A 24,529-nucleotide genomic window follows, 5' to 3' on the forward strand; every position below is an offset into this window, starting at 1 on the left:
ACATACTGGCTTTCCTGTCTGACACAGAAATGATCTGAAACCATGGGAAGGATTTGTTACCATGACAACAGTTAACATTTTTAAAATGAATTTTTATTTGCCTGCTGTTTCTGGAATTATTATAATTAGGGATGTCAATAAGACTTGAGAGTTATTACCTCATTGTGGATGTCAACCATTTTTGAGGGTAACAACTAAAATGTCACAGAAACAATTGTCATCTACAGCACCTTAGTGTGACGCATCTCATGTCCAGTAACTCTGAAACATCTAGTTTCTACATTTCTTACCAACATATAGTGCAGCATTCTCCTCAGAGGCAAAATCATCTATGTATGAGATCCCCAGGGGCTGAACAGGGGTCTCTCCGATCCCCCGCAAGACGTTCCCCAGGAGCACGTAGATCCACATGGACAAGTTGGAGTCACCATCACAACCTGGAAGGAAACAGCATAAACATCAGCTTTATATTCTTAAGTACTAGTGATGGATGCATTTTGGTGTCGCGTGTGTTCAAACACTCACTTGTGGATGGCACCTGAGGCAGTGCAGCATCTTGTGTCAGGTCGACTGCTGAAGCCCCCCGACATGGAGATGAGTCAAGGGTTGAGTTCATCATCCACCTCACTGATGTTTCAAATTCATAGCTGCACACAAACATGCACACCGTTCAAACCCGGACAGGAGAAAAAAGCCTCGCTTCAGCTGTGAGCTCCACACTTTCCTGAAAAGAGGTTTAATCCATGCAGTGTAGAGGTGAAGAAAGCGTTTTTCACCCAGTATGCACATAAACAAGGGCAATGGAAACACATTAAATAAAATCACTGCTCACCGTCCAATGATGAAGTGCGGCAGAGCGATGATGAAGGTACCAATGGACATCAAAACGCAGCCCATGGCTATGATCTTTGGCCTGTGGAGCTTGGCCCCGAAGTAGCTGACAAAGGCGATCACCAACAGGTTACCTGTGGGAAAGAAGTCCCTGGTTTAGAAAAACGATGTCAGCCACAGCTGCCAGCTTGAAGAAGAGCAGATCATCACCATATTGATATTTTTCTGTGACGACACAAGTCTCAGATAACTGAATATTTGTTCTTTGGCTGTTTTTAAGAATCACGCCTGTAACTTGGGCCGACTTATCGCAAAACCAAACTTACATTCTGCAGACGACAGGAAAACTGCCTCTACAGATGATGGTGTTCTATTACTCATGGCCACCGTACAGCGTTCATTTGTAAGAACAGCGTGATTCATAATCATCACACCCAGATTTCTCTTTCCACCAGAGCTCAGCTGCTGCCTGTGTGATTTCTCTGAATGTGTTTTTGTTCCCATCGCTGACACAGAAACGGTGCTATGGCCTCAAAAGATAAACTCCCATCCCTAATCTGACCTTCTCCCTCTATTGTTTGGGTTTGACTGATAAAATTGAGTCAGAGCCAGTGACAAAGTTGAAATTGTTGTGTTTTACATTAATCTAATGTGAACCTTTTAGTGTTTTTTAAAGAAATCTTGAGTTGAATCCTGCCATCCACAAGTAGAACAGCTGTATGAATTTTTACAATCTCTATTATTATTTATTTTATTATTTAAAAAATCTGTTGGCAATACAACACTTTTTTTTTTACATTTAAAGCAAGTGGGCAGTAGAACAAACCTTTTCCTGAGCTCATAGCAGATGGGATCTCAGCAAAGATCAGCATCTGTTCTAACTCCCCACACACCTTCATCCTCATTATTCCCCCCATTTCTCCTTGTTTGTCTTCTCTCAGCTCTGTTCCTTTCCCTCATCTCTTGCACTTTCCTTTTTCCTCTCCACGCTGATGCTCTGCCTCTACGTTACCCTGGCAACAGTCCTATGGAAAAAGCTTGTTGCCTAGGCCACGTGAGAGGAGCGGCTTTCACGACAGATGGAGCGACGAAGGTGGAGTAGATCCCATCAATCAGCTATGACTTATACTGAGGTGCCTTTGTCACCTAATACTCTGAACAGAGTCACCCGCACACCCATGACTTATTATCACTGGGAATGTTGGGTCAAGGCGACCCCCACCTGTTTCCCTGCTCTCACCGAAGAAAAGCCTACTTTTCTGCTCGTTGACCCAAATTTTCCAGGCCCGATGTTACTCTGAAGTATTCATCAATAGGAGGAAATCTGACACGGAGTAGAGGGGATTTTCAGAACAGTTTACCAAACTCATTAAAACTCAAGAACAGAACAACAGATAACAGCCTTCATGCTGGCTGCTGATTCTTTATTGCTTCATGCAATGTAATAAACAAAAAAAGAGTTTTCACAAATAATTTATTCTGTCAGAATAGCTTCCCCCCTTTTAAATCTGCTAGTCTAAATATTTTTATTTATTTAGTAATATGTTCAGATTTATTTTACTGAAGGCCACTATTCTGCATGATTCAGTTGTTTTTCTTCCTGGAAGACTTATTATTATATTAAAATACCTGTTCAGCACACCTGAAACAGCTGTAATTGCCCATTTATTGAAAGCAGGCGTGCTAAAGTGGAGAAACACGCACACACACACACACACACACAGGATAGGTAAAATAAAACAATGGTGATGTTGTGGACTCTGGCTCATGTGGGCATTTCTGGGAAATGAAATGGCGGATGGATTGGCAAAGGAGGCTACGACAAGAGAGGCTGTGGAAGTGAGGGTGCCTTTGATGGGTTGGAGGGCAAAAGTGTGGCTAGGAGGGTCAGCAGGGATCCATGGCAAAAGGAGTGGGATGCTGAGTCGAAGGGCAGGTATTTGTACCGATGCCAGAAGTGGGTGGTAGTGGTTAGGCCAGCAGGTTTGAGTAGATGAGGGGAGGCGCTGCTGTGCAGGATATGTACTGTACAATCTTTTTAGGGTGGGGAAACCCCAGACGGCCTGTGCAAATGGTGGGGAGTTGAGGAGACTGTGGAACTTGAGCCCTGCACTGAAGCCCTAGGCCCTTGGGTCGGCCCGAAGCCCGGCCCGACGGCCCTCGGGCCGGGCTTCGGGCCAATGACTGTGTAATTACCTTGGACATGGGCCGGGCCGGGCGCCTTTATTTTTAATCGAATTCATAAAAAAAAAAATTGAAACACTTAAACCAGGGGTCGGCAACCTGTTCCCATCAAAGAGCCATTATTACCCATTTCCCACAGTAAAGAAAACACTGGGAGCCACAGCAGCCGCGACGTTGTGGGCGGGGCCTACCCTCAGACAGCAGCCAGTAACGGTCACTCGTGCACGTCAAAGTTATCGTTCATAAGAAGATAAATAAAACGATTTATATAAAGTGGATCCAGAAGTTGTAGCCCGTCTCTGCCTACAATATTTTGATATTTTTCACCCTGTTGGTGGTTTTACTGAGCAGGTGTGTCACGGTCTGGGCTTTTTTCACACTCTAATTGGTGTTGAGTCTCATCTCTCCTCTGCAGGTGGGCGTGCCTGGAAGTGGGGAGGCTGCAGGTAATCTGCTGATTAGCTGGCCAGGGATATTTAAGCTCTTGAGAGACGCCTTCACTTCGCTAGATGATGAACTCGACTTGGGTATTTCTCCTAACAGCCAACTCAACTTAAGCTTTGATCTTGAGAATTTCTGAATATATGGATTTTTGAGCTCTCTGTGTTTTTGACTGCCTGTTTCGCCTCCAGCAGATATCTCCTATCAGTTCATCTCGTTGCTGCTACCAACCTGGATTTTTCACTGTCCACTCGTCTCTCAGCGACCTCCTCTGGTCTTCCCACTCCAGGCTGCCCACCCTCCCTCCTGGATCATCATTACCCTCCATGCTCAGCTTCCTCCTCATTTGGACTCTAAGCTCATCTGCCTCCAGTAAGCCTCCTGCCCTCCCCAGACCAGTCACTCCTCCCTCTCTCAAGAGGTCTCACCTCCAATCCGTAAGTTCCATCAGATCCAACATTCAGATTTCCGAGTGCCAGACCTAACTCTCCCTGTTCCTCCAGACTCTCCACACCCGAACCTCGCTTCTCTGCCGAATACTGCTAGACTTCCTAGCAGCTCCTTCTGTTCTCCTTTTACTAATAAATTATTGTTTGCAATCTTCTCTGACTCTGTGGACTGATTCTGTATGTCGTGGGTTAGGTATCTACCACACAACATGACAAGGTGCCACTTTTGTCATACGTTTCTTTTTAAAACATGTTTAGACTGTTCAGAATACAAATCTAGGCTCTGTCACATTTGATTGTTGTAATTAAACTTTGTAGGTGGGGAAGGTCAGAAAAGGATTTTTCCTCATTTACAGTGACGGAGATAACGGCGCAGTGCGCCTGGCTCTGGTGTTAATCAAGTTTAATTTTATCTATTTTCACAAGAAAACAAAACAGTTAAAAGCAGGGCTTGTGTTGACTGGATAGTTCCCGTATTTGATCGTTTATTTTGAAGGAGAAAGATAGAATTGCCCCGACGCATGCAGACGAACTGATATTTTTTTTCTATGCACATCGCAGATGTAGCTAAATCACTCAAGAAAAGATTCCCATCTGAACATCTGAGCTGGACACTGCTCAGCGCAGCTCGCTGTCAGCGTGCACTACATAAGGTACACAGCGAGCTGAAGATGTGGAGAGGGGCTTGGAGGGCGTCGCAGAACCAGAGCGCATGCGGGAAGATTCCTCCGACTGAATTCAGTCGGAGGAATCTTCCCGCTGATCTGAATCTAATGCGGCTCTCTGTGCTTGTAAAATAATGAATGGATATTTAAATAAAATGCTTTATATTTTACTGAATTAATTTTATATCTGTAAGTCAATTCTATGTAAAGATTGTCTGCGTAAACCTGAACAGGTCCAACCCAGTCTTACTGTGAGACTGGGTTGATGGGCCACGCTTGTGCGTAATCATATGCGCTTATGAGCTGAAGAGGATATGAGATTCTGGGCTTCTCCTCCTGGATGTGTCGCCACATTGGAGACAGGAACAAGCACTATTCAGCCAAAGTTTCATAATCAGGGAACATTTTCTAAGTGACAAGTCTCTCTGAGAGACAGGGTTTGGAAAACACTCGCTTCAGTGGGAGGAAGCTTCCCGCATGCGCTCTGGTTCTGCAACGCGCTCCAAGCCCCTCTCCACATCTTCAGCTCGCTATGCACATACGCACTGACAGCGAGCTGCGCTGAGCAGTGTCTAGCTCAGATGTTCAGATGAGAATCTTTTCTTGGGTGATTTAGCTACATCTGCGATGTGCGTAGAATAAAATGTCAGTTCGTCTGCATGCGTCGGGGTAATTCTTTCTATTCTTTCTCCGTCAAAATAAACGGTCAAATACACTATCCGGTCAACACAAGCCCTGCTTTTGACTGTTCTGTTTTCTTGTGAAAATTGTTGGAAAGAGATATAATTTTACTTGATTACCACCAGAGCCAGTGCGCCGTCATCTCCGTGACGGTAAATGAGGGAAAAACAAATTGATCGGATCCTGCACGTCTTTTAACGCATTGGTCAGGATTGACGCACTTTGTTTTAATTTAGTTGGTTAAAGAAAAGTCAGGCTCGGGTCGGGCCAGAGAATCCTGAAAACCTTTTCGGACCGGGTCGGGCTGGGCCGGACACGGGCTCAGATTTTTGGCCCGTGCAGGGCTCTATGTGGAACACGTCTTTGTTCGGTGTGGTAAACATGAAATTCAGAGACGAGTGATGCTTTCACATTTGGGTGTTGTGGGGGAAATCCAGTTTGAGTGGCCGGTGGGACAAGTGGGTCGAGATGCAGCGTGGAAGAGGGTTTTTATATTTCTGTTGGACACTGGCTCGTTTGGAAGACTGTAGTGTTTTTCTCTTTTGAGGGTTACGATAGGGATGATTTGGTATACCACTGCTGTGTCTTTGTGGCGAGCAGGTGAAGAATTCAAAGATGTCTTGTACTGAAGAAGTCTGGAGTTTGAGCCCTAAAGTGGCTGTTCAAAGTTTATTCTGGCTAACATGGCCGTTTCTTCCTATATGCAACCTATGCTGTTGCATAGAGCCCCCAAAGCTGCTGCGGTTGTGTCGATTGCGACACAAAATGGCTTTCATACTTTACCGTAACTCTTCGATAGCTTGCACCATCAACAGATTCTGAAAGCTGAGATGATGTACTTTCCAGTGGTATACAATACATTACGGTAATTTTACGCAAGTCCCTGCCCAAGAACAAAAAAATAAACAGTCTGCCCTGTGCCGTGCTCATAGAGGCGCGGAGGAATTGTTTTGGACGCATATTTTCAACTTCTATCTCTTCTACTGGTGTAAATAATTATGTTCAGTAAATTTCCTACTTTATGCTTTTATTTAGTCATTTTAGATTATATTTAGTCATATTTGACATTGCTTAGCCATTTTTTGTACTCGTTCGATAACCTGTAGTTTTGTCTTTTTTCTGCTGCATTTTTCACAGGCTTTTTTATTATTTTATACGGTAGATTTGTTTTTGTAAATAAACCGGAAACCAGGAACTTCCCTCAGAAATTGTTTAGGAGGAGCAAGATGTGCCCACATTGTTTTTCCATCCCAAATGCAGTAAGTATCTCTGCACAAAATATTTTCCACCAAACCTGTTCCATTACTATAGTATTTCTGCTAATACTATTACTATACTGTTATATACTATTACCGCTATGTCCAGGAAAACCAAAGGTCCATGTACATCTGTGGTTGAGGATTCAGGTGTGGACGAAGATGATTTGCCATCACAGCTGCAGAAAGTTTATCTACAGTTCAAATATATTTCTAGTTTCAGTTCTGTGTTTTTTTTAACAGTTGTCATTTTCTAGTATTTACCACTTGAGTATGTTTTATAAAATCTGATGTATTTATAACTTTAGAGATTCTTCTGATGAAGAGCCATCCACCATCACCAGCAATAGGCAATGTCAGAAACAGGATGCTGCTGGAGATGCTCCACATCTTCTGGACATCTGGACAACAAAGTCAGACCCAGGTACCGTCGACCCATGACACCCAGATTTATCCCCAGAAGAACACCGGGCTATCAGCTACCTCTCACCACCAGCTCCACAAACAAATCAGCAACAAGTAGCAGAAGGAGGCCATGAAACATCAACAATTTTGGGAGCAGCAGTGTGCACAGGATGAAAACCCTTCAGTGACCTCTGCTCAAGGTCACATCCCTGTCCCCTGGACCAGTGGAGAAGGAATGGACAAAGCACAGAGGGCAGGTCAGGGGTGAAACAGGTACACTCTGTGCAAAACAAAAAAACACTCCCTGGAGGAGCAAAGAGTGCAAGAAATGGTTTAGTCTGCAGCAGGACAAGCAGAATACCACAACAGCTAAGAACACCTGAACATTGACAGACAATATCTATAGAAACTCAGACACTGAAAATTGTACATGTAAAAAAATCAATACAAGGTTGTAATACATGTTATGCTTGATTTCTGCTATTTCAGAGTTTTTGTTCATGTACACTTTCTATTTTCTATTCAGAAATTTCTGAAGAAAAATCAAATGCTTTTTATAACAGTTATAACGTACTGTTTTGGTTTAAAATCCCAATTATAAACTACACAACAGCTTTAAATGTTAATAGCCCAATATAACCAGAGTTATACTTAAAATAATTAAATCTCAGACCATCAGAAAGATTGTGATCTTGACCACTGTCTTGATACAGGAACCTTTAATCAGTTGTTGTTGTACTTGTTCACATTCACGTAGCCCCTTTATTACGGTATGTGTGACGTGGACACCCCTCCCAGGGTGGAGGTCTGCACTCTGACTGCTTTCTAGTTTTTATTAGTTAGTTATATTTCTTGAGTGAGTGTTTAATTTTAATACTGTACCATGTTTTGCTTGCAGTTTGTGACAATTCATGGTATGTATATAGATCATCAATTGCAGTTTGTCAAAATAGGGGGGCCCTGAACATTATCTTGCATTGGGCCCCCACAATGCTAGAAACGGCCCTGCTTGCTCATCTAGGATTTGGGTTTTTAAGGTGTGAAACACTTGTATAATTAATACATTTGCAGTGGTCTCTGGTATGAATGAATGCCTTGTAATTAGTTATGGGGTATAAAAAAAGCACTGGTGCACCATTTTCAGGAAGTAGAAGTGAGCCACATCAGAGCTGAGCTTCAGACTGCAGGAATTTAAGTCTTGGTTCCTGGTATTTGGAGATCTTGCCTCAGACTGGATAACAGCAACACGACTCTACTACTGACAGTTTGTTCTGCAATGTTGTTTTATCTCTGCAAAAAGCACAAGCCTGGAGGAGTTCTGCTGTGTGGTGGAGTTGCTAATGCTAATGGTTAGCTTCTGCTAACCACTCCCTGCTGATTCGTGGACACTAAACCAACAACAGCCTTCCCTGCTGCGAGTCAAGATGGGTGATTCCATTAACGTTCAGTGGCAGTGTATGTCTGGCTTTTCAAATCGTAGCGTTTCACCATCTACTTTCTGAGATTTTCTGAGATGGTCTGATAAATGGGGGGGGGGGGGGGGGGGTTGCTTTGGTCTGTCATTGTAATGAAGGTGCTGGGTCAAACTTCTTGTTTTTGGCCTTCACCTCTTGGTCAGGACATTTAGCTAATGATCAAATGAAGACGAGCTGAGCTTTTCTTCATGTAGTGTGCGAGGTCTGCAGTGAGGATCTTTCTCATCAGTGTAGTTCAGAGAAGAGCTGCAAATTAATCCTCAAAATAAAAAGACAGCAGAGAGGGTTAGGGCATCCAATCAGGGTGCCTCTTTGTCATCTTCTTTTGGAGAGCTTCCAGGAATGCCCAACTGGGAGGAGACCCTGTGGCAGATCAAGAACAAATCATGTTCTTTTCCCCATCTCCTTTGCGTTGCTTGTCCCCTAAAACTTATTCTGGTTATTCACTTCTCCTCCTATGACAGTTTTCAGTCTTTCCACTCCCCAGCCTCTTCAGTGTTTGATTTCTTGTTGGTTTTCCTTTTTCCCTGCCTTAGTTCCCTGGCTCTTTGTATTTTGTTTGTTGTGTTTAGATTATTATCATCATGGTTTTCCTGTCTTCAGTTATTGTTAGAATTGTTTATTTCCTTTAGGTCTTTAGTTCTGGTTCTCTTGTTTTGTTTTATTACGGTTTCTTCTTTTATTCCAGTGTCTCTATATTCAGGCTCCCCTCTCTTAATTACTCTCACCTGTAGCAGATCATTCATCATCACACCTGCTCCCTGTTTCCTCATCACTGTCTATTTAAACCCAGCTCAGTCCTCCATTCGTTGTTGGAGCCTCGTGTCTCACATCCTGTACTTGTCCCAGCCAAGCCTTAAAGGCTTCATGTTTAACCTACCTGGCTTCTTTTGGATGTCCCTACACCTACTCTCTCTTGACAGAACGTGTTTGATTAAATGTTCTCTCCTCTCCTCAAGAAGGAGCTGAAAATGTTGCTGTGTGACCAGGAGTGTCTCAGGTTCCCATCTGGATCCCCCACGGTTCAGCTTTGCCAAAGAAAATAGATGAATAGATTAATGGGTGAATGGATGTGGACATCCTTTTAAACAAGGAAATAATGTCTCACAAGGCTATTTGATGTCTGCCTTTGAAAACAAATGAATCTGGTTCTCAGAATCCCAGTTCATGCTAGATTATCAGTAACGCTTTCCAATCATATCATCTGAGTAGCAATTTCTTGATGTGGGTCAACATTTAGAAAAATACAAACAAGTATTTGTGATGAGAATTAAATTAGCTGATGAATCCAGGCCACAATCGCAGACAGATAAATTTGTTTGGCTATGCTTAATTGTTTTCATGTTGCTCAGAACTGATATTATGTTCCTAGGATAACCCAGGGCAGGAATCGTCATTTGTGGAAAAGATGTTAGGCACAAAGCACAAGAAAAATGATAAATATGAGAAAATAGTTCCAAGTAGCTGATTCACATGTCAAGATCAAAGCTAGCAAATGTCAGCTGATCGCTATAAATAGCATCACTGGAAGGAATTAGTTCTAATATGGAGACGGTAAGTCGTAGGAAGAGTCTTACAGCTTTATGACAGCTTTGAGTCTTGCTATTATGTCCTTGCTCAGAAACGATGACTCACTTCACACAGAAACACACAAACACACCCCTCTGTCCTCGGAAACCTGATGAATCCTTTATCTGCAGCCTGAACAGCTCAATGACCCATTCACATTTTTACCAAAAAGACACAGAAGGGGAAAAAAGGTAGGCGAATACAGAAGTAACCAAACAAAACAAGGTTAGATTGGCAGGCCCACTCACCTATCTCAAAGCTACCATCAATGACTCCTATTAGGTAGCTGGGGATGTCGAAGCGCCGTTCCAACTGAGTTATTGTGCTCTTCATGTAGCTCCCCGACAGAGCCTTTGCAAAATAGGCAAAGGACAAAGCCACCAGAAACATCTGCAAAAACGTGGAAGAGGAGAGACAAAGTCAAAAGCAGAGGCAAATAAGCTGATTTTCATTTTAATTCCATAAAATAAAATTAATGACATATGTTTGCAATTTACTGTATGTTTGGATTTAAGGTGGTATGGAGAAATTATATCTAAAATAATATGAATAATTCTAGAGTTTAAGGTTTAATTTCACCAACACTTAGTGACACAGATACACATTTTTATGGAAGCACTGGACTAGAGCCTTATGTTTTAAAACTTGGTTACTTTTATGTATTTTATCTTTAAATGGAAAAATTAGAAAACAAATTACCATAACCTTCTGGAGGCAGGCGTTGCAGATTTGCAACGTTAAAACCTACCTACCTGGTTACTCCACAGACGTATTTCATGAGCATTTTTTAACTCATAAGTACCCCTGAATGACTTAGTTGTTTGTCCTTTTATCAAAACTTATTTTGAGCCTGAGAGGGTTAAAACATTTCTTTCGTCCCTCTTAACATCATTCTAATAAAGGATAGCTATAAATATATTGTGGAGATAAAAAAAATACGAATTGGTTCTCTTGCATTTGTCGAAAAACCGAATGCAACTATTGGACCTTACAGTTGTTGGTCTCGCTAAACCACCGAACTTCCCGGGGTCCTCAACTCATTGCACACTCGTGCATTTAGAAACAGAACACCACTGGTGTGAGAGGTTCTCTCCTCAACATATCAGAAGGGGAGAAACAGCCGGCTGCTGCTATTTCAACTTTAGGATAAACTACCAGAGTCCCAAAAAGAAAAACATCATTTGAAGTCACGGATGACAAAAGACATTTGGAACTATACTCCGACTGGTGTTTAGCGCTATCTCGTTTCCTCTAGCATTGCTGGTCTCTGTTTCTGGCAGAAGCATCTGAGGGAAGGTGCCTGTATGAAACGTGTTGGCGTCCAAAACCTAGCTTGTTCTGTCGATTTGATAAAATAGCTTTAATGTGTTTTTCTGATACTGTTTATCTCTGTTGCAGTATATCTTATTTTACATTCATGATTTCTGTTGTGTTTTATAATCTTCCTGTAGATTTTTTTTCTTTAGTTCCAGCAGCAGCAGAAGTGACCTCACATTCTACATTCGTGTTAATCTGAGATTCGAAATTTCTATGGTGCTTTTTTGTGAATTTTGTAAATAAGAACATTTATAAGTAGATGGATAAAGCTGTAGGCGAGAGCTGCTATTTTCTTTTGACAAGTATCCTATTTTTGTGAGTTTACATAAGCAGGCTTAGTGATGTATTTATTTTTAGAAGGGTTTTAGTAATGATTTCATTGAGGATGAGAGAGGATTTTCTTTGATTTTTCAGACTTTGGTTCTTTTTTGTTGAATAAAAAAAATAATTCACTTGGATCCAGACTGGAATAAATTGCGCGATCTACTTAAAAACATAAAATCTGGCAAAAATAGATATTCCAAAAAGTCATTGTTTTTTGTACAGGGGTGTTTGATATTACTGGTCTACCATTAATATCTGCAGATACAAAAATTTTGGAAGATATCTTTATCGGTTTTCAGTTTTTTAATGACCCAACTTTTTCATAAATATGTTATTCATAAAACTCTCCAGCTACTTCGCCTCTCTCATAATGTCTAAATATGACAGATTTGAGGCAAAAAGCATGATATTTATTAGTTTATTTGGCACAACTTGTGAAGTAGAAATTTGCCCTGTGTAGTGACGTACACTGTCTTCTAGCTATGTGTATCTAGACCGCAAACAATTGACTAAAACAATTTTTTTTCTTTAACCATTTAAAACCTGAAAAATATTAAACAATGAAAAAAAATAGTTTTTTAAACTGAATTGTTTATTGGCTAGTGTTAATATAAGAACCAATAATCTATTTTATTTTATCAAATAATTCTATCACAACAAAATAGCAATAAGGAAACGGTACAAGACGGTTTGTAGCCTTATATCAACTGCCGTGGAGTTGGTTGCACTTACAGGCAAGGGTGAAACTCAACTTGTCTTTTTTATCGTTTGACCTCTGATGGAGACAGAAGATGGGGATGAAGAACAACAATCAAACTATTCACAGAATAACTGTGAACACATTTTATTGGGTAAGATTAACGTTCACATATGTCATGAGCAGGACAGGGCCTGACTATAGACCTGAAAGGGTAAATGTGATGTGCTTTATATCTTTATTGGCTTTTTGAAAATCTTATATTTCATTATGACGGACATGCATTACCATCCACTATAGATGCTAATAACATTGTTCCATTGTAGGGCTACAGGTGAGAAAAGTACGTTATTCTTTCGGCATGATGAGCTTCACCATTGTTCCTCCCGATGTGAGAGTAGAACCTGGTCCTGGTGACCAACCAGCAACAAAAACTGGACTTTCGTAGGCCTTCAGATCAGCTCCAGTGTAAAGCGAGTCACTGTTTATCACACAATGGTGTAAATGATGCAGAGTTGGCAACTTGATTATGTAACATCAATTAAATTATACGAACTATACGAATTATACGAAGAGTTGGTTAGTAAGCTATAACTCTAACTTTTGTAAATACTGCACTTTATGAGCTCTAGCTACTTCTTCTAACAAGTAAACTGGGCTTGAACTAGTAGGAACCATGCTAAACTGGCAAAACAACCATTTCAGCCACGACTGTTGCCCCCCGTTCAACACTTGTGTAACTCACTGTTGATGTCATGATCAGGTGGCATAGAAGCAAAGGGTCAATCACAAATGGTTTCATGACGTGATGTGCTTACATTTTGTCTCCAGCTTTATGAATATGTTCCAGATCTCATTTCCTGTTTTTTTATGTATTCATGGCAGCATTACAGTGTCACATGCAGACCTGGCATGGTTAGTTTAGCACTTTAGGTCAGTTTTAGTGTTTTTAGTGTGGATGAAGACGTTTCTAGAAACAACGCTGTGTTGAGGATACTGTTAAAACTAGAGGTTGACCGATGGTGGTTTGTCTATTGCCAATACTATTGCCAAAATGTAGGAGACGTGGTAAGCCGATGGCTGATATGTACTGTAGATTTTTATGGTTCATTTTCCATGGCTGATATCTAGACATTTTCATGCTATAGTATCACTAATACTATCAGTTGATGCTCTCATTTCTGAAGCTGAATCAGTTTTGAACTCTGAATTTAGCCAACTGTTAAAGGGATACTTAGTGACTTTTTCATATTTTAAAAGCATTTTCTTGAGACAGTATGTGCTGTAATGACCCTTTACAGGGTTACTGAAAGGCCATCCCACCCCTATCGCCCCCTGTGGCCAGAATATTGCACTTGCAACTTCAGACTGGTGAGCCGCTCTGTTGGGACTGGGCACGGTCGTTAAAAACAGGTACAACAAAAAATATAATCCAATAAAAAAAAGTCCGTACAAAAAGATCAAAACAAATACAAAGTAAATTAGCCACTGTCATTCAGAGCCTTGAATGCAAAAATCAATAGTTTGAACCTCACACGGAAGGCAACTGGAAGCCAGTGGAGATGTGCCACTCCTGTAGACACCAATTAAGGCTGGGGAGACATTTCAGCTGTTAGATTGAGACGAACGCACCGTGAGATATTTACAAATGGACACTAGAGGGTGCTAAAAAGCAATTTGAAAATGCTTAGTCTCCCTTCAACTCATTTCCTGTCATTGGTGACTAAAGTAATCATTTTAAATCCAACCGCTCGCTGCCATTGACAACTAAAATTGTCAATTGCATATTTTTACTGGGCGGGCGTCGGAACGAGCCCCTGCACCGCGAGAAAAGACATCACATCTCCAAAGCTGATCTTCATCCACGAATCTAACATGTAACGTCATCAGGAAGCAGAAAATCTATGAATAGGAGATTGTTTAGAGCTGCTGCTGTGAAAAAAGTGAGGCGCAAACCAGAAAAGCTTCTGCAGCTCACAATTCGACAGCGGATTATGAAAGAACGGATAACGCTAGAAACACAGAGATTCTTCCTGATGTTAGAAGTGAATCTGTTCTTTCTTTTGGTAGTTTTGGCATTGACATCATCATAGAGAACAATGTTCTGTGACTCTTCAAAAAAACTGGAAAAAACACTCAAACACTTGCAGCCAGGGGTTTTTCTGGTCTGGAAATGGCTGGCAGTGAATGGGTTAAGGACAGTACTGTCTGCTAACTAGGCCCAATCTCAACACTCACACTTCCACCCTTGTGCCTTTCAAATGCGCATTCCAGTCTAGGGGTTTTGGTTCTACAAACGGACACTAGGGGGCAATAAAAGCAAGCCAAAACTGCTTAGTTCCCCTTTAAATCTTTGTGCAATACTCAGTGTTAAAGTCAAGTACACAAATAAAGTTAGTTTAAAGTATTTATTATGCAGATGTTCTTAGTGAACATAAAAATATATTTAAATTAAATTCTGCAACAGCACCGGGCTACCTGAGGACGTGCCTGACTTTAAATGGGCTTTACTAAAGACAAATATTGGCCAATGCGGATATATAAAAATGGTAAATTTTGGCCGGATGGACCGATATATTGATCTAGCCCTATTAGAAACAACAAAAAGTTGCATCTCCGTGTAGCCTCGGCTTTGTTCACAGGTTTAGATTCAATACATGAAGTAATTAAACTGACTCAAATAAAATCCTGGATGCTTATTTATGCAGCAACACAAATGTCATAATACTGCTGGCAGAACAACATAAAAATCAGGAAATGCCATTCTAATTTTTCTGTTTCACATTGTTAATCAGTTTGTGTTTCATATGCTTTCAATAAACTGCAACCAAACATCAGCGTGACTAATATAGCTCAGTTGTACTTATAGCTCAGTGAATGTGGTTTCTGACTGAACCAACATATTAACCTCACAGGAAAAAAAGAGGAATGCTACTGATTTATCAAGTAGTGACTCAAGCACTACGATTTCCTCAAGCAGAGTCAAGAAAAACGTCTAATAATCCCTTTATGTTCTCTTTAGATGGTGTAATCTCTGTCAATCTGCCCACAAGCTTGTAGAAAGTTTGTACTTTCTTTAAATGACATCACTTTGAAGGGAAATGCAGCAGGTTAGTCACATTCACTCATGATCAGATAGACATGCCTTCACTAAGCTGCATATACAGTACCTTCTTCTTTGCAGCATCAGATAATAAATCCTTTACAACCAACTAATGATCAGCTCTGGTGGCCTTTGGCCCGATTAACTTTAGCTGAATTGAAAGCAGCTGACGTTACAGCTGGTTGTGGTGAAACCCCATTAACTAAATTAGAAAGGGAAGGGGGAAAATGCATTTTGAGTAAATTCAGCGACATCAATAACATTTTCATGAATTAGAATCTAAAGAGCAGCTATTTAGCAAAGAACATTCTCATACAGAGCCTCCACATAATGCTAGCCACCCGTAGCTGTGGGGCATTGAGAACAGTAGCTCATCACATGCGTGTATCCCAGGGAGACTGAACAGCAAAAAGCATGCATAAATATTTGTTTCCCTTCCCATTCAAGTCAAGATTATTATTATTTTCTTCTGATTGGATCAAAATGATCTTTATCAGTTGATGGTACATTCTAATTAACAAATAACCCTGGCTTAGTGGATTGGAAAAGGAAAGAGTGGGTGGTTTGTCTGCCTCCAAACAACTGAACAAGCTTTAATTATACTTGATTCTGTGTGAATTAGGCCTCAGTGTCAACAGTATTGGTGTTGCCAAAGACTTGAGTTGTCTCGAGGTTTGCTGGGACAAGTTGAGAGTTTTGGCAAAAAGAAGTTTTCAGCTCCCCATTTTGTTTCGTTCCACCCCAAAATGATAATGCTGCAACCAAAAATTTGATTTAGTTTTTTTTTTCATTTGGTATTATGTAAAAAAGGCTTTGGCACAAGAAGATCCCTTTAGTGAGGGGCTCACTAAGTCTAAACAAGCGATAATCAGTGCTAACATTATAGCGCATTATATTTTTCAAAAAGTATGGAAGTGACAGGAAAAAAACAGCATATATTTATGTTTGCAGGGCCGTCAGATTCACAGGTTTTAACTGTTCTCATTAGCAATGATTATTAATACATGATGAACACAAACGTTGTTCTCAGAAGTCACATGAGGCAAAAAATGAATGCAAAAGGAAGAAACTGCAACATTGTGGCACCAAAGTCCTCCTCTTATTGGTGGAATCAACAAAAAGCCGAGAACACTGAGTTCCGGATTAGTGTTGTAATGTGACGTGCTGTATTCCACCCAGCTGCTTCAGGAACCGAACAATACTGAGAAGAACGAGGCCTGTCCTATCACGATAAGCTGCTTGCAAACCTTTGTTTCACATCACTTTCATGTGGGGGAAAAACAGTAAGAATGTCTGATCTCATTCAGGGCTTTGCTAACTTTGTTGGACATTATTTATTTATTTTTCACAGATTGTTTGAAGCCCTGGTTATAAAACGTTAAAGATTTACATCATTCGGCACACTGTTTTCTAAAGGTTTCCTTAGAATAAAATGTTAATAATGGCTACTATAATTCACAACCACAGTATGGGGACACAAAAGGGACATTTTTATAAAAGGGAAAAGAAATGTTATTGCCAGTCTGAAGCCATCAATCTGAGTCTGCTTGATTAGAGTGTCAAAGGCATTTGCTCTTTTGAGGGCAATAGTTAAACATTATTAACAATCTGCAGTAGATAACTCTTTGAATGATACTATCTCACAGAAACGGATGATTTCTTCTCAAACTGACCCACCCACTGACAAGCTGACTCTGATCATTGGCAGCTCCATAGTCAGAAACGTGGCATTAGAGACTCCAGCAACCATAGTTAAATGTTTACCTGGGGCCAGAGCGGGCAACATTAAATCTTATCTGAAACTGCTGGCTAAGGATAAGCGTAAATACAGTAAGATTGTTATTCACGCTGGCGGTAACGACACCCGGTTACGCCAATCGGAGGTCACTAAAATTAATGTTGCTTCGGTGTGTAAATTTGCCAAAACAATGTCGGACTCCGTAATTTTCTCTTGGCCCCCTGCCTGATCGGACCAGTGACGACATGTTTAGCTGCATGCTGTCCTTCAACCTCTGGCTGTCTAGGTGGTGTCCTGAAAACAACGTGGGCTACATTGATAATTGGAAAACTTTTTGGGGAAAACCTGGTCTGATGCGGAGAGAAGGCATCCATCCCTCTTTGGATGGAGCAGCTCTTCTTTCTAGGAACATGGCCAGTTTTATTGGTCCTCCATGACTACCCAGGGTCCAGACCAAGAAGCAGAGTCGTAGTTTAACCCACCCCTCTGCAGCTTCTGTACTGTTACCCACCCACTACCCCATAGAGACAGTGTCCTGCCCACGGCCAAAATCCCACAGATTAAATATCAGGCTTAATAAAGCAAATCATGGAAATCTCATAAATATTAGAACAAATTCAACCGAGCAGAAATTTAGAAAAATTAAATGTGGGTTGTTGAACATTAGATCCATTTTTTCTAAGACTTTGTTAGTTAATGACTTGATTTGTGAAAATCAGATTTCTTTGCTCTCTCTCACAGAATCCTGGCTGCAGCAAGAGGACTATGTTAGTTTAAACGAGTCGACTCCTTTTAATTATTTAAATCATCATATTGCTCGAAGTACAGGGCGAGGAGGAGTAGTAGCAACCATTTTTCATTTGGACTTATTAATCAGTCCCTTACCAATTAATAGCTACAGTTCGTTTGAACATCTTATTCTTAGTTTTCCTAATCCAGATTGCAAAACTGTGAAACCACTCTTGTTTGTAGTTTCATATCGTCCACCAGGCCCTTACTCTGAGTTTTTGGATCAGATCTCTGATTTTTTTTTATATGATTTGGTGCTAAATACTGACAAGGTCATTGTAGTGGGGGATTTTAATATTCATGTGGACATTGGAAATGATAGCCTCAATGTAGCCTTTAGTAATATCTTAGACTCAGTTGGTTTTACTCAAAGAATACATAGCTCCACCCACTCCTGCCATCATACATTAGACCTTGTGCTGACTTATGGCATAGAGTGTGAGGAAATAACGATCTTTCCACATAATCCAGTCCTCTCGGACCACTTTCTGATAACCTTTGAGTTTTTTATAACTGAGTTCTCGAGACATGAAAATAAATTTCACTATAGTCGGTCTCTATCTGACAACGCTGTTGCATCTTTTAAATCAACTGTTCCATCTTTACTGTCCTCAGCATCTCAGAGGAACGTAGCAGAGGGCAATATTTTCATTTCTAGCCCCTCACAAATTGATGCCTTAGTTCATAATGTTACTTCCTGTCACTTCCTACGTGTGGCATTAGATGATGTTGCCCCTTTAAAAACGAAGGTAATTAGGGACAGGAAGTCGGCTCCCTGGTTTAATCAGAATCAGAATCAGAAAGAATTTTATTGCCAACGCTCCAGCGATCCAGAGCATAGGAACTTGACTCCACAGTACAGCTTGACCAAGATTACACACACACATATAGACAGGACAGGTACAGGCAGACCGCGAGTTAATTCTCATTTACAAGCTTTAAAACAAAACTCTGGAAAATTGAAGAGAACATGGCACTCTACGCACCACGAGGAGGCCTACCTATCCTGGAAAAATAGTCTTGTGCTTTATAAAAATAAGCTTCGACAAACTAGAACTGCTTATATCTCAGCACTAATTGAGGAGAATAAGAATAATCCTAAATTTCTTTTCAGTACAGTTGCCAAAGTTACGCAGAATCATAGCTCTGAACCATCTATTCCCTTAGCCCTCAGCAGTAATGACTTTATGGGATTTTTCACAAGTAAAAATAATTCTATTAGAAACAAAATCTTTAACATCCTCCTTAATGTGATTTCTTCTTCCTCAGTAAGTGAGGCAGCATCAGAGGTAACTGTAGAACCTCATCTGTGCTTGAACCGTTTTGATCCAGTTGAGCTTTCAGAGTTATCAAAAATATTAGCTTCATCTAAACCTTCCACTTGCATTTTAGATCCAATCCCAACCAAATTATTTAAAGATGCATTTCCTTTGGTTACTGCCCCCATTCTAGATACAATCAATCTATCTTTAGCAAATGGATATGTACCACAGGATTTTAAGGTTGCTGTAATCAAACCTTCACTTAAGAAGCCTTCTCTGGATCCAGATGACCCAATGAATTATAGACCAATATCTAACCTTCCATTTTTATCCAAAGTCCTGGAGAAAATAGTGGCCATCCAAGTATGTGAGCATTTAAACACTAATGCTCTGTTTGAGGAATTTCAGTCTGGTTTTAGAGAGTATCACAGCACTGAAACTGCATTAGTTAGAGTTACAAATGATATTCTCATGGCCTCAGATAAGAATCTTGTGTCTGTTCTAGTCTTGTTAGATCTCAGTGCTGCTTTTGACACAGTAGATCACAATGTTCTTTTAGAAAGACTTGAACATGATGTAGGGATCAAAGGAACAGCGCTAGGCTGGTTTAAATCCTACCTGTCTGATTTCATTTTGTAAATGTACATGATAAATTTTCTTCATACTCCAGGGTTACTTGTGGAGTACCTTCGGGGTCAGTGCTTGGACCAATTCTTTTTACTATATATATGCTCCCAATTGATAAAATCATTAAGCATGGGATAAACTTCCACTGTTATGCTGGTGATACTCAGTTATATTTATCCATTAACCCTGATGAACCTAATCGGTTAGGTAGATTACAGGCTTGTCTTGAGGACATAAAAAATTGGATGACTCTAAACTTTTTGCTTTTAAATCAAGACAAGATGGAAGTTCTCATCTTTGGACCAGAAATCCAGAAAAGGAAATTGCTTAGTCAATCGCCTGACCTGAATGGCATTACATTAATCTCCGAGAACAAAGTAAGGAACCTTGGTGTTATATTTTACCAGGACATGTCATTCAAATCCCAGGTTAAACAGGTTTGTAGGATTTCCTTTTTCCACCTTCGGAATATTGCTAAGATTAGAAGCATCCTTTCCAGGAGTGATGCTGAAAAACTAGTTCATGCATTTATTACATCAAGACTGGATTACTGTAATTCATTACTCTCAGGAAGTCCACAGAATGTAGTTAAACATCTTCAGCTTGTCCAAAATGCTGCAGCTAGAGTTCTGATGAGAATTAAAAAGAGAGATCATATCTCTCCTGTCTTAGCTTCCCTACATTGGCTACCTGTTAAATTCAGAATAGATTTTAAGCTCCTTCTTCTCACATATAAAGATCTTAATAATCAAGCTCCATCATACATCAGTGATCTGATTGTTCCATACGTTCCTAACCAAGCACTTCGCTCCCAGACTGCAGGTTTACTGGTGGTTCCCAGAATATATAAAATTAGGATGGGAGGCAGATCTTTTAGTTATCAGTCACCTCTCCTGTGGAACCAGCTCCCAGCTTTAGTCCGTGAGGCAGACACCTTGTCTACTTTTACGACTAGGCTTAAAACCTTTTTATTTGATAGGGCCTATGGTTAAAATCTGATGTTAGCCTAAATCTGGACAAGTGGGAGAGTAGAGGGAGGTGGAGTGTACAGTCGGTAAAGATGGCTCTCCCTTGCCCTGCCTCCAACATGCCTCCATCTAAAAAGGCTAGGTTATCCAGAGTTATCTCTGTAGTTATGCTGCTATAGGCTTAAACTGCTGGAGGATACACTGACCACTTTTCACACTCTACTACTTTCTTCTACAATCTGCTCTTTAACTGTATTATTTCCTGCTACTTCAGCTATTAACTTTATTTTTTCTCTAAGTGTTTTTCTCCCCAGAGGAAGCTACAGTGATGATCTGCTGAGCTGTGGTGGCCTCATGGAGGGGGCCATCGTCTAGCACACTGCTGCTAACATTCTCCTTCTCCTGATAATAACTTTTTGTTTCCTTGACGTTGGATGTGCTACTGCAAGTTTACCCATTTAACAATAGATCCACTAGGATGAATACAATAAAGTTTATCTCTCGCCAAATAGGATATTTACTAAGCAATTGCGGTGTAACCATGGACACATTGCTTGGGGTGTGTGTGTGTGTGTGTGTGTGTGTGTGTGTGTGTGTGTGTGTGTGTGTGTGTGTGTGTGTGTGTGTTTTACTTGGAAATAAAGTTTGTATTACCTTTCTTATAACTTTTAAGTTCTTCATGTTCAGCTTTTTATTCAAATGGAGACTGATCTTTATAACAGGAATCAGTGAATCAACTATTCTGCTTTCTTTTGCCATTGCACCAACTTGGTGAGCTTCATTGGAAAAAAAATGTACTGATGAATGTGTATCGCAAATTTATTTTCACCACCTAATTCTAAAAAAAAAAATTCATTGAGCATCAAGGATGTCATACCGTTGTCAAAAACAAAAGGTATGACGATCCGACTGTTAAACCACCCATCAGGATGTCATACCATTGTAAAAAAAAAAAGGTATGACGATCTGACTGTTAAACCACCCATCAGGATGTCATACCGTTGTCAAAAACAGAAAGTATGATGATCTGACAAGTAAAACCACCCATCAGGATGTCATACCGTTGTCAAAAACAAAAGGTATGACGATCTGACTGTTAAACCACCCATCAGGATGTCATACCGTTGTCAAAAACAGAAAGTATGATGATCTGACAAGTAAAACCACGCATCAGGATGTCATACCGTTGTCAAAAACAAAAGGTATGACGATCTGACTGTTAAACCACCCATCAGGATGTCATACCGTTGTAAAAAATAAAAAAAAGTATGACGATCTGACAGGTAAAACCACCCATCAGGATGTCATACCCATCAGGATGTCATACCATTGTAAAAAAAAGGTATGATGATCCGACTGTTAAACCACCCATCAGGATGTCATACCGTTGTAAAAAAAAAAGTATGACGATCTGACAGGTAAAACCACACATCAGGATGTCATACCGTTGTAAAAAAAAAGAAAAGGTATGACGATCTGTCAGGTAAAACCACCCATCAGGATGTCATACCCATCAGGATGTCATACCGTTGTAAAAAAAATAGGTATGATGATCCGACTGTTAAACCACCCATCAGGATGTCATACCGTTGTAAAAAAAAAAGAAAAGGTATGACGATCTGACAGGTAAAACCACCCATCAGGATGTCATACCGTTGTAAAAAAAAGAAGGTATGATGATCCGACTGTTAAACCACCCATCAGGATGTCATACCGTTGTAAAAAAAAAAGGTATGACGATCTGACAGGTAAAACCACCCATCAGGATGTCATACCGTTGTCAAAAAAAAAAAAGGTATGACGATCTGACAGAGTATGCCTGTCTGACTGACAACATCTGTCAGACAGGCATACTGTGTAATCCGGGTATGCCAGTCTGACAACGTATGGCGACTGGACAGAACACCGGACAGTAGCGCTTGCTGGTCCGGAAGCCATGACGCGGACAAGCGTCTGGGAGCCACCAGAATTACCGAGAGCTGTTCTGACCGAACTCGGTCCAGGAGAAGGGGAATCAGAGGGACTGGTGGAAACGCATAAAGGAGCGTTCGAAGCCCGGGCTGGTGTGAGAAGGCGTCCGCTCCGAGCGAGGTTTGGTCCCGGAGACTCAGGGAAAACCACAGGCGACACTGAGCGTTTTCGCGAGCCGTGAACAGATCCACACGGTTCCCCGAACCTTATCCAAATCTGTGATATCAGCGCGGGATGCAGACGCCAGTCGGAGTCGCGGGGACCCCCTCTCGACAGGATGTCTGCTGCTACATTCAGGATCCCCGGAATGCAGGTGGCACAGCAGGTGGACATGTGCCCAACACAGTAAATCTGTGGCTATGCGCAATAGACGGGGGGATCGAACTCCCCCTTGGCGATTTATGCAGGCTGCCGCCACCTGGTTGTCTGTGTGAACTTCGACATGACGGCCATCGAGAAGGGCAGCGAAGTGCATGAACACATTCCTCATTGTCATAAGCTCCAACACATTTATGTGCTCGTGCGTGTGGGAGGGCCAGCGATCTGCTGCGTAACAAGCACGTGCCCTCCACCCCAGACAGTGACGCATCCGTAAACACAGATACGTGTGACGCAGGACGTCCGATGGGAATCCCGTGTGAGGGGATGCAGGGATTCCCCCAGTGAGCGAGGTCCCCGCCCACTGAGGGGGGAACCCTCAACATACGTCTCTTCTGACGTATCGGGTGTACTCGGAGGCAGATGAACCAACTTTGCAAGGCGCCTCGAGTGCAACAACCCCAGCAGCACCACCGAGTGGGCTGCAGCCATCATGCCCATGTCTCATGACTAACAGGGCTCTCACGATCTCGCGGGGTTGCACGCGGGAGATCACCGTGGTGAGATCTGCCGCTCTCACCGGCGACGAACGTGCTCTCATTAGAGAGGCGTTCAGCCCCCCCCCCCCCCCCCCCCCCGAGAAACATAATCGACTGGGATGGAAGAGCAGAGTTCTTCCCCCAGTTTATAGAAAACCCCAGGGTTGTCAGATGCTCTGTTAACCTCCTGGTTTGCACTGACGCCCCGTCCTCGGACCGGGCGCATCGGAGCAGATCGTTCCGGTAAAATAAAACCCTCGTTTCCGCCGTGCGCAGTGGCTGCAGCGCGGTCTCCGGACATTTGGAGAAAGTGCGCTGGGCTAGCGAGTAGCCGAAAGTGAGGCATTCGTGCGCGCGTTCCGACAGCGGACGTGTGCTCGAGGTCACGTGAGCAACGTCTGAGGATTGGTTTCGCGCCCTTACCGCCGTCGCTCGTACCAGAGAAGCGACCCATGGAGGGCTGTGCTCGAAAGAGCAAGTGTGAAACAGCTGGAAGAGGCTGATCCGCACCGCAGAGCGTGGAGTCCATGAAGGACGAGCGGGAGCCGGGCCCGTGCACGGGAACGTCAAAGTGCCAGCGGATGGAGCCGCGCAATGTGCGCGCTTTGCGCGTGGTCGCGACAGCGCCATGACATCCCGTCCCACCCAAAGTTGTGGGGGAAGCGGGATGAGTCGGGCCTGGCCGTAGGCTGGGGGCGGTGCGCAAATGGAGCGCACCCTTACAGCTACCCGTGTAACATGACCGAGTCCGACTGTGTGAACATGCAGATGTGCTGCAGTGCTTGGTGCGGGGAACATCATGTGTGAGGATTCGGCAGAAGGTTCTGCAGAGGACTGTAGGATTGTGCTCTCGATGTGACGTTTTTTGGGTTTTTATTTCAAAACCAAAATAATTCACAGAGTTAACATTGCAGCCATAA

At 41.9% G+C, this 24,529-nt stretch overlaps 1 protein-coding gene across 1 annotated transcript in view; it reads right to left on the minus strand.

Annotated features, from left to right (window-relative positions):
- The window catches only part of LOC107380406 (solute carrier organic anion transporter family member 1C1), a 57,448-nt gene that overhangs the window by 24,240 nt on the left and 8,679 nt on the right, over nucleotides 1–24,529 (minus strand). Inside the window, exons 3-6 of the mRNA XM_015951647.3 lie at nucleotides 10,205–10,346; nucleotides 833–965; nucleotides 526–647; nucleotides 291–437 (exon numbers count right to left, since the gene is read on the minus strand). Of these exons, the coding sequence (XP_015807133.1) occupies nucleotides 291–437; nucleotides 526–647; nucleotides 833–965; nucleotides 10,205–10,346 (544 nt within the window). The remainder of the gene's footprint in view (nucleotides 1–290; nucleotides 438–525; nucleotides 648–832; nucleotides 966–10,204; nucleotides 10,347–24,529) is intronic.

The sequence above is a fragment of the Nothobranchius furzeri genome, chromosome 13 (genome assembly GCF_043380555.1).
Source record: "Nothobranchius furzeri strain GRZ-AD chromosome 13, NfurGRZ-RIMD1, whole genome shotgun sequence".
Classification (NCBI taxonomy): Eukaryota; Metazoa; Chordata; class Actinopteri; order Cyprinodontiformes; family Nothobranchiidae; genus Nothobranchius; species Nothobranchius furzeri.